Source organism: Aspergillus saccharolyticus, assembly GCF_003184585.1.
Source record: "Aspergillus saccharolyticus JOP 1030-1 unplaced genomic scaffold BP01scaffold_30, whole genome shotgun sequence".
NCBI lineage: Eukaryota > Fungi > Ascomycota > Eurotiomycetes > Eurotiales > Aspergillaceae > Aspergillus > Aspergillus saccharolyticus.
Genome location: NW_020290640.1, coordinates 269352 through 279724, shown reverse-complemented (window position 1 = coordinate 279724; position 10373 = coordinate 269352). Strand labels below are relative to the sequence as shown.

Below are 10373 nucleotides of genomic sequence, written 5' to 3'. Positions count from 1 at the left end.
CCTTGAGCAGAAGCTGCCTGCAGGGCATTACCATAACGCCCGCCTTGCGCATTGATATCGGCGCCTTTCCCTAGCAACAGTTTCACCGTACTTTGGAAATTCGCTAGCGTTGCGTAATATAATAGAGTCGCCAGTTCCCAATCTCGCCGCCACGTTTCAATCTCAGGTTCATCCGCGTCAAATAGCTTCCCCCACACTCTGTAAGCTTGCTCTCGCTCAAGGAAAAATTTTAGAATACTTCGCTAAACCTCGTTCTCAGTCTCAGCAGGTCTTGCATGGTCCATCCAATACCGTGCAGCGTACTGCGCCAACGGAAACTTCACCTGAATATCCTCAGCTGTACTCTGCTTGTCTATATAACATAGATAAGACAGGCAGACCAGTGACATTTCTCTATACGACGTTGACATCTTCAACCGCCCCTGCCACTTGCCTTCTCTTTGAGAATGGATGAGGAACTCCCTCGCTGTCTGGTAGATGAACAATAATTTCGAGTCGTAAACATTGATAAAGAGGCCGCATAGATTCTTCACAGTGCTCTCAAAGGTCTCTTCATCCCATAGACGGGACTCCAAGACAGAATAGGAATCAAATTCTTTCTTCTCCAAAGCTAATGTTAGAGCTATATTCGCTTCAGCAAGTGTCAGGGGCCGGGCTGCAGCTAAAACAATTTGCAGTAGTGTCTCTGTGTATATCAGGTTTCGGCTCCGCTCCAGGATCTTTTCGTATGCTTCCGTTACCTTGGACGGCAGGTCAGAGAGGAGCGCTTCCATATCAGACGGCCTGCTGTATTCGCTTGGACTCTCCTGAATAATCTTAAATGTGAGATGTAGCCACAGGTATGTGCAGTGCTCCATGCTTTTAAGTTTGAATGAAATCCTTTCACGATCGGCCTCCTTGAAATTATCTGCAATTTCACCCAATCTGGCGTCGATGACTAGATTGATCTCGCTGCTGATCAAGGCAGACTTTTCATCGCCGTCAAAGTGCAGATATGTGGCTGTGTTAATAAATGTTCTAAAAGATAATTCTAGGTCGTCGTATGGGCGACTGGTGATCAGAAACTTGAGTGTTGAGGGCGGCTTAGATTGGTTCGAAGGCTGGCAATAGAAGTCTCTCAGCTTATCAATTAATTGACGACTGCCATCTGCATTGCATTCATCGAGGGCATCAATGACACAGACAATTTCTCCAGCATCGAGCGAGTTAGCGCAGTCCATAAGGATTCGCCACAGTTCGGAAAAGCTTTGAACTAGTTTTTTGCCATACTCCTTATGACTAGGAAGTGCATGTCGTATTAGACCACTACCAGGATTATGTATAATAAGCTGGTGAAGTATTGTGCACAGGGCATTGCTTGCGTGCATGCGGCGTTCATCTCCGTCTTTGAAAAAGAAATAGCAGATAGTCGACGTTGTGACCTTTGTAGTAAGTCATCGCTCATCGATCAAAGCCCGTGACAAGACTGACTTACCACAACCAGGGCCGGCAGAGATCCAAAGAAGCCTGGAAGTGCTGCTGTCCCGCCAGTCACAAAATCTGTCATCCCCGAAGAACCATTCGCATGTACCTGGAACCCTGGCTGGGTTGAAGTCTTTGTAATCTTTATAGTCAGATGCAAGATCCTGAAAAAGTTCTCTCTCTCTTTAGTCTTTATAGTTCATCTGGATCTGCTCCCGGCCCACTTCCAAGATTCTCGAAATTTTATCAAGAATCGCCTGCGACTTCTGCATCTCTTACAGTTGATTATCTCTATCCTTCCGAATTTCCTCTGCCTCAAGCGGTCGGATGCAGCGGATGCAGTGTTTATTTATTTCATTAATCTCTGTCAATTTTCCATCCCAATTATTCCAACCGGCTATGTTTTGCCATGCGCGAGAGAGTTGAGCTGTAGAAAGATGACATATAATGCGCGCCTGGTATTCAATAATGTGCGAATAAAGCTTCGATAAAGGTTCCATAAGGTCTTGGTACCCTTCTCGATGTGCGGGCCGGAGATATGTCCTTTCACAAATTTCCCAGTAGAGTTGAATATCGCTGATTAAATCAAAGCCTTTCAGCATAGTCTCGATGTTTGTCGTACCGCTCGTGAGTAACTGGTAATGTCAGCATTATCTTGGCAGTCGCGGATCTAATCAATTACCGGGAGAAGCAACGAAACACCACACCATGCCAGTGCTGCATATGGCTGAGCGCTGAGAGCATTCTTAACTATTGGGTCGGTCCAGAGGAGGAACTTTGCCAACTTCTCAGCTTGCTCCCTTATCTTGATCTTCTTTCCTATAAGCGACAATTGCCACTACTTCTTCTCTCGATTCTCCAATAGCTGCTTCACGATTGATTCAACCGCTCGCGAAGTTGAGAGGTCTGCATCTGTTGCACCGTCATGTAGTGATGCCAAGTGCTTCTTATAGTCATCCATCAGCTCGGGCTCTCGGCTCTGTAACATCGTATAAGCTCGAGTCCATGGTTCGAAATTGTCTCTCAGAGAAAGAGTAACCGCGGCGGAAGCCGTTGCTTGAGTAGGAGCGACTAGTGAGACAGGAGCAGCACTCAACGACACGAGCTGCTCGGGAGGCTGTACGGTGGTTATGACTGGCAAAGCTCTAGCAGGTCCCCGCGCTGGTGTGCCTGCGGTCGGAGAGAAGACCACGCTAGTTTCCTCTGGCACCTCAGTCTTTCTCTTCTTCACCAGTCTCTTCTTCAGCTTGCAACAAAAGCCCATTATTGATTTGTTTGTTTAATTTTCGGAGAAGTCAATCGCACGGGAATTACCGCTGGTTGTCCACAGAATCTATGATTAGATGAGGTCAAAGGTTTCCGTGTTTTGGGAGGAGTCATGCGGCTGAGCAATATGCGTAGGTACCCAATATAAATGACTAATGAGAAAGAGCTCGCGGATGGTAACTAATCAGTGCGCTAGTAAGAGAGCACAACGGAATCCAGCCTTGCTATACTATTAGTGGGTAGAGTTCTCCAAAGGGTGAAAACCTCTAACATATCTACTATCCAGATAGTGGATAATATAATACCTCATCGCGGCCCGTTCCGCGCCGACGCCCTGAAGCTATTAAAAAGGGACAAATAAATGATTGTTCCATCCATTTCCATGTATGTGCTTAGCTGGTTATACGGGAGAGCGTTGGATAGTTCTTCAATTAGGTGGCTGTGTGGCTCCTTATCTAAGGTGTCTATTATGATTATAGTACTGTGTACGAGACGGGTTTTGCGTCTGGTAAGAGTCGTGTACTGGATAGACTGTATCTTATACAGCGCCATAAATTTAATGCGGGCCGCTCAATAAGAAAATGACGCTAGAGACTTGGCAGTAAGATTCGGAAACAGTAGTGATGTGTTTGTTGGTCAAGCCGAATTCATATGAGATCGCCTGTATGAGGGTTGACTTCAGGCCCAAGATAGGGGGGTACTGTAATGCGAATGCTACTCTACAAGCCACTTGCAATACAAGGTATCTTGGTACAACGGGCGACTTCCAGTTCTACGAGTAGTCTATTCTGAATCCTCTGTATGCCCAACAACATCGATCTCCATACTACTAATTGCCATTACATAAATGCTAATAAATGCTAGGTTTACATCCACTCGTCTTCACACGGCGACCGCATTTTAATCATGGCTGGTTTTGCCCTGAACTTGTCGGAAAGCTCGTTGAAAAGCTTCAAAGCCGGGCGTGCATACGTCTTCCCTCTATAGCAGCCAAACACCACAGCGAAGACAGTCATCCCGTCTGTATCAACGACCCATGCCCCGCCGTCTTCCGGGTTCCCCACCAGCGACAGAGCATACAGCCGACCAACCGGCGGCACGGAGACTACCTTGAGCTTGCACCTCTGAACCGTCAGCCGGCGATGATGGAGTGCCACCCGCAGCCGACCCCCCGGGAAACAGGTTCTCGAGACAGAATGCAGGCGGATCGCATCCTCATCGGAAAACGGTCCCTGATTCTCCAGGCGGACTAGCACCCAATTACCGCTGCGATGCCAGTACCTCGAATCCACAGCGTACAAGCCTGTCAGCTCGGGGATGGCGCCGATCAGCTCTTCGGTCTGGTAGTCGTAGACGTCGGTTGCGAACAACACGCACGTTTTCGAACCAATGAGGCGCGCATGGGCCGCGTCGGCCTCGATTAAGCTTGAGATGGGCGCGAATAGACCTTGGGTGCTGGATTCGTCTGTCACAGGGCTTCTCTGCTCAGTGAAGAGATCGGCCTGGTCGGGGTTCAGGAGAAATGGGCGCAGGACTGTCAGCCCATAGAATATACCGTGGACCTCGACGATCCCGCCGATGGTGCCTTCGCGTCGCGGATCGCCCCTCTCGCCGACGTAGAAGCGGGTTCCGGAGATGCTGGATGCCATCTTGAGACCGGCTGCCGGTGTTAGTGCTGAGATGGAATTGATATAGTATCTGGGGCGGAACGTGGGAGGTCCCTTCTATTTAACTTCATTCGGTTGAGCTGGGTTCTTTACTTTGTGTTCGGCGTTTCTTTATACTGGAGATGCATGGGAGGGTCCTGCTTAGACGTCAAGGCAACTAGTACCTCATTGTGACTATGGAGGTACTCCGTGTTACGCTTTGAGGACATATTCATTGTTTGCTTGTACTGCATTATGGCTGTGTGAACCTAACAACACGTCTACTCTTTCATAGCTGTGACTTCCTAAAGACCAGGACATTTGTTTTCGGGGTCAAAGGTGACTGGCTGCTCGTAAAAAAGGCCGGTGCACATGTCTGATATGGGTTTGAGAAGACATGCATGGGCTTGAAGATGCCATGAAAAAAAAAATAAAATAAAAAGAAAAACAAAAGGGAAAGAGAAAGAGGTTAGGTTCTAACCAGAACCAATCGATCGATCGCGGTGGGAGAGCAAAAAGCAATGACCAGACTGGGGCTCGATCCCAGGACCTTATCGGTGTTAACGATACGTGATAACCAACTACACCATCCGGCCAATTGATGAAAGCGAAACACTTTATTGTACAGGTAGACCGAATTGATTTGCAGTCTTGAAACAGCTCTGCATCGGCTGCGTCCAAAGCAGGCCTTTGTTTATGGGGCTATGATGTCGAAATACGTTAGGGTTTACAATGTCAATCATAATGGCTATGCCTGCGACATGCAGGGTGTGATGCTATCAGCCAAGGATCATCCTGTCTTACATGATGAGAGATAGTTCCAGGCTCTAGTCCCCAGCTTGAGCTCGTCTCCTCACTGGACGCTGCTGTTGTCATCAACGTGACGACTCCTGGCGTTGTTACCGAAGATGGAAGCAGAAGTAGAGAATTTTGGTGCAGTACGCCTGCTCAATAGTCATGGTCTCGAACGCATGTTTCACCTGTAGCAGGTCATCGTTGTATGTGCAGGGGCTGAACTGTGAATTGGTGCGCGATGGTACCAGCAGCCGGCAGGAACTCGGAGCATTTCGGGAACTTCGCATTCAGTCGATAACTACCCCATTAGGTCTCCTTGACTCTATAAGTAGCCTCACCCTATACCACATTTCATGTGGCATCGTTGGTCAAACGGTTACGATTCTTGTCTTCCAAACAAGCGGCCCGGGTTCGACTCCCGGACGATGCAAGAGCTTTGCCTTTTTGTCACCGGTACTACCAATCACGGTGGTGAACCTGTCCGGAATCAATGCCACCTCAATAAGGCTGACATGATTACCCATGTAAGGTCTATGATTGTAATGCTTGTGATGGGAGAGCGCGCAGCGCCCTCTCAATCGTACTAGCTTTGTAGGTCTATCCCTTATGTGTGAAATTCCAGTACGTTAGCACCGGTTGAGTCTTTGGGATGGAGACAAGGGGCAAGGGCATGCTCAAAGAGTGATACTTACAAGTATCCCGGAAACATACACTTTCATATTTGTGTGTGATTACTGAGTCAAAATCCCTCAATTCATCGACTGCGACAGGCGGATGCGCAAAGCAATCCTCCAGGGCGAGGTTGCCCTTGATATGATAAAGCTGAGGGTGCGATCTGGGTGCCGGTCAGCCAGCATCAGGGCCGTGAGCCCGCCCATCGAGTGACCGATCAGGTGCAAGCAGTCGATGTCATAGTGGTGCAGAACCAACTCCGCGGCGGCGACCATGAATGCGATCGTGGCTTGAGTCGGATTGGCGGTCGCGGTATCGTGCGGAGAGGGCCGAGATCTTCTAGAATACGAGGCTGGAACCCAGAAACCACCAACATGAGTGACGGCGCAGTCAGCATGAAGATTTAGTTGGGCAATGATGCAGCAGACCAAGAGGTCAAACTGATTCCAGCCCGTTTCTTCAGGCGGTGGCGGATCACATGGCTCTTTACAGAATCACGTGCGCTGCTATGATATCATTGCTGGGTTGCTGGGCAGACCTTCTTTTTCCCCATCGAGTTTCTTTTTTCTCCCCCATCCACGGTCGCGATCCCCCAGAAAGCCCAGAAAGCCAGGCTAGAGACCATTGCACTTCTCGGAGACTTACCGAACGAAGCCAAGGATAAAGAGACCCTGATGGACTGGAGCACGAAGGCCCAAAGGAAAGGGACTCAGTAGTGACTGACCCACCGGTTCCTTGTTCACCAGTCAATCACCCGCTCCCGATCTCCGGGAGATGATGTTCCATGAAGCAATGGGCCCTGATGGCGTCACTGCTGCATACTTTGTCCTGTACGGTCTGGTCTCGCGACCTGCACACTTTTTCCTTCTTTCGCTCTCGTATTCTATATTCCCTTTTCTTTGCTTTCCCATCTCTTGAGCAGTCACATTGCCCTCACACTCTTAGTCACTATTAACCCAATTCCGATACCTCGTCGCCCGCTTATGGTCTGTGCCATCTGTTAGCATCCATGCCGTCGGACAATGGCCCAACCGCTGACGACTGGCCCGATGAGCGGCACCTCCACGATGAGCCCTCCACCAGCGGCCACCATCGGAACAACCGGCGCGCCCATTATCATGAGAAGGGTCTAAACACCGGGGTCCGGATTATGGGTGCGTGTCCCGCCATACCCGTTCTGCGTTTCAATTGCTGACAGTCGCTTCACTCTGTTCAGACGATGGCCGTCTCGATATCAAATTCCGCGACCGCAAACCCTGGGTCGCCAAGATCCTAGAACACCTCCAGTCCCAACCACCTGAACTCGAAAAAGGCCAGAACGACTTTTGTATGTACGAAGGCGGGCCGGAGGGGGTGGAACACAAAAGCCCTCTCAAGCTCAATATCGTCGTCCAAGTTGTCGGCTCTCGCGGGGATGTGCAGCCTTTCATCGCACTTGGCAAAGTGCTCAAGTCCCACGGTCATCGCGTCCGCCTTGCGACACACCTTGCCTTTCACGAAGTCATCGAGGATGAAGGCTTGGAGTTCTTCAACATCGGGGGGGATCCCGCAGAGCTGATGGCATTCATGGTCAAGAACCCAGGGCTGATGCCGCATATGAGTACGATACGAAGCGGTGCAATCCGGCGGCGGCGACGGGACATGAAAGCTATATTTTCGGGATGCTGGCGGTCATGCTGGGAAACGGGCGACGGCACAGGGTTGCACCATATCCCGGATGATCCGTGGAGTGAGACGGAGGACTACCGGACCAAGCCATTTGTTGCAGACGCAATTATCGCCAACCCGCCCAGTTTTGCACACCTGAGTTGCGCGGAGAAATTAGGGATCCCGTTGAATATGATGTTCACGTAGGTGATTGAGCCACACTTTCGGTATTATGGCTGACAATGAACTTAGAATGCCGTGGTCGGCCACGCAGGCGTTCCCCCATCCGCTGGCAACAGTGCGGTCACAGAACACCAAACCGTCTGCGGCAAATTTTGCTTCCTATGCGATCGTGGAGATCATGATGTGGGAGGGTCTCGGAGACCTGATCAACAAATTCCGCAAACGAGAGCTGGGTCTGGACCCGTTGGATGCGATTCGGGCGCCAAGCATTGCGCATCAATTACAGGTCCCATACACTTATCTATGGTAGGCTGGTGTACCCTTTCTTCAGACCGTTCACTGACAATTCTAGGTCACCGGCTCTTCTTCCCAAGCCCTCGGACTGGGGCGAAAACATCGATGTCGTGGGCTTCTCGTTCCTCTCCTCGGGGTCCGACTACAAACCGCCGGATGACCTAGCGTCCTTCCTTAAAGCGGGCCCCCCTCCGATCTACATTGGGTTTGGATCCATCGTTGTCGACAATCAACGCTCATTGACCAAGATCGTCTTCGAAGCTATTAAGGCAAGTGGCCAACGGGCCATTGTGAACAAAGGCTGGGGGAACATTGGAGCCGACGAGAAGGACATTCCAGACAATATCTTGATGATCAGTAAGGCTCCGCATGACTGGCTATTCCAGCACGTTTCCTGCGTCGTGCATCATGGTGGAGCCGGCACCACCGCCGCTGGGCTTGTGTTAGGATGCCCCACAGTGATCATACCCTTCTTCGGAGATCAGCCCTTTTGGGGTTCCATTGTCGCCCGTGCTGGTGCAGGTCCAAAGCCGATTCCGTACAAAGAATTGACCACGGAAAAGCTCACCGAGGCAATCAAAACCGCTCTGGAGCCTGCCACCAAGGAAAAGGCAACGGAACTTGGTGAGCGGATGCGCACGGAGCAAGGCGTGCGTAATGCGGCGGTAAGCTTTTATCGGCACCTTGATTTGAAGAGCCTACAATGCTCAATATGTCCACACCTGCCGGCAGTGTGGTGGGTGAGGCATTCACACGTCAAACTCAGCACGTTTGCGGCGGCAGTATTGGTAGAAACCGGGGTGATCGACCCCCGGAACGTAGTTTTGTGAGTCAATGTGCAATCTATGGCATTTTTCGTGCTAACGAGAACTCAGATATCGGTCGATTGAATACGACACGAACCGCGACCCTCGAGGCCCTCTGACTGCTGGCGCCGAGGTCCTCTATGGCATTGTCTCTGGGTTTGTCAGCGGCATTGCCGACGTGCCCTGTGGCGTTGCAACGATGTTTTCTACAAACCAGGAGCGACGGCGCCGTCGCAGGAAGGAATGGGAGGACGCACGGCATCTCTCGCATTTCGATGGTGCCTCCTCGCTTCATCGTCGTACGAAGTCCTCTCTCGATTCGGGCGTGGGGGAGGACAACCGCCTGAGTCACCGAGATCTTCAGAAAGTGCGTTATGAGGCCAACAGGCCTGCCACGTCATGGAATCGCTCTCGTCGACCATCAGTTGAGTCAGACGAAGCCTATGTCTCTGCCGAAGAAGGTCGCCTTAGCGACAGTGACGGCGAGTCGACCGACCCAGACCAAGGCCAAGAAAGCAGTCCCAGGTCTAGTTCTAGTAGCTCCCAGACCACGCTAGACCCGGACACAGACCCTGCTGTCGGCGAGGAATTGGATCTTGAGCGCACAATCACCCGACTCCGTACCCGCGAGGAGTCTGGCGCGAAGGAGTTCTTTGGGGAAGCCACCTACCACGCCGGGAAGATGGGCAAACACATCCTCGACTGGGCGATCACGATTCCCACCGATGTGACCCTAAGCCTTTCCAAGGGTTTTCACAACGCGCCGAAGCTATACCATGATTCCACCGTGGAGAAAACTCCCAAGGTGCTGGGTGTGAGGAGTGGCTTTCGCGCTGCTGGAACTGTGAGTATCTCCCAGCGAAAACCTGTGGGTCTGTGGCTAACAGCTTCACAGGAATTCACCCACGGCTTCTACCATGGTGTGACCGGCTTGCTCACCCAACCAATGCTCGGCATGGAGAAATCCGGCGGGAAGGGCTTTATCAAGGGTGTCGGTAAGGGTGTGGGCGGGGTTCTTTTCAAGCCTGCTGCTGGTGAGTTGTTTTGCTAGTTGGCATGGTGTCATATGCTAACCCTGGACGCTAGGCATCTGGGGCCTCGCGGGATACCCGCTCGATGGGATCCATAAGAGTCTGCGGAACTCCTTAGCGAAGAGCAAGACAAAGGAGATCCTCACCTCGCGGATCAAGCAGGGCATCGAAGAGATGAGTGCAGCCACGACACAGCAGCGGGCGGATGTGATTCGACGGTGGAATGAGCTGGTTAAGGACGAAGGTACTGGGGAGAGTAGTAGTAGGGGGGATACAGGGGATGAGTGAGGGGACTGGACGCATATACTGTATACCCTTTTTTTTTTTCTATGATTTTGAAACTCTATAGTATAAGGTGGTGACGATTTGGTGTGTTGGGTGGATGGATATATATTCCGACAGGGGTAGCCAAAGACTTTGTAGATACACAGAGTACTACTTAATATGCCATTCAATTTCTTGAGCTGTGTCATGGAAAACGGGAATAGAGAAATGAGGCCACGCACACCACGGGATAGCATCAGCAAGATAGGAGGAGCCGGATTGTTTGCTGGGTCCAAAACCAGAACCGT

General features: G+C 50.9%; 3 protein-coding genes and 2 non-coding genes across 5 annotated transcripts; 2 read left to right on the top strand and 3 right to left on the bottom strand.

Moving 5' to 3' along the window:
• Positions 1 to 261: 261 nt before the first annotated feature.
• Positions 262 to 2725, bottom strand: BP01DRAFT_417623 (uncharacterized protein; the record flags this gene model as incomplete). Its single annotated transcript, XM_025579269.1, has 8 exons — positions 262 to 302; positions 344 to 1384; positions 1475 to 1640; positions 1686 to 1695; positions 1741 to 2096; positions 2144 to 2299; positions 2336 to 2517; positions 2554 to 2725. 8 exons carry the CDS (start codon positions 2723 to 2725, stop codon positions 262 to 264), a joined length of 2124 nt encoding a protein of 707 aa, XP_025429015.1.
• An 852-nt stretch (positions 2726 to 3577) lies between these two features.
• BP01DRAFT_404012 (uncharacterized protein) lies at positions 3578 to 4376 on the bottom strand (the record flags this gene model as incomplete). The annotated part of the gene is made up of 1 exon (XM_025578705.1): positions 3578 to 4376. The coding sequence occupies one exon, from the start codon at positions 4374 to 4376 to the stop codon at positions 3594 to 3596; it is 783 nt and encodes a 260-aa protein (XP_025429014.1). The 3' UTR covers positions 3578 to 3593.
• Positions 4377 to 4895: 519 nt separating this feature from the next.
• On the bottom strand, positions 4896 to 4969 carry BP01DRAFT_t232. The gene has a single exon. It is a non-coding gene; the product is annotated as a tRNA-Val (tRNA).
• Positions 4970 to 5526: 557 nt separating this feature from the next.
• Positions 5527 to 5598, top strand: BP01DRAFT_t234. Its single transcript has one exon. It is a non-coding gene; the product is annotated as a tRNA-Gly (tRNA).
• A 1251-nt stretch (positions 5599 to 6849) lies between these two features.
• Positions 6850 to 10089, top strand: BP01DRAFT_375833 (putative UDP-glucose,sterol transferase; the record flags this gene model as incomplete). Its single annotated transcript, XM_025576915.1, has 7 exons — positions 6850 to 6994; positions 7039 to 7690; positions 7740 to 7976; positions 8023 to 8790; positions 8840 to 9614; positions 9666 to 9804; positions 9857 to 10089. The coding sequence occupies 7 exons, from the start codon at positions 6850 to 6852 to the stop codon at positions 10087 to 10089; spliced, it is 2949 nt and encodes a 982-aa protein (XP_025429013.1).
• Between the last annotated feature and the right edge of the window lie 284 nt (positions 10090 to 10373).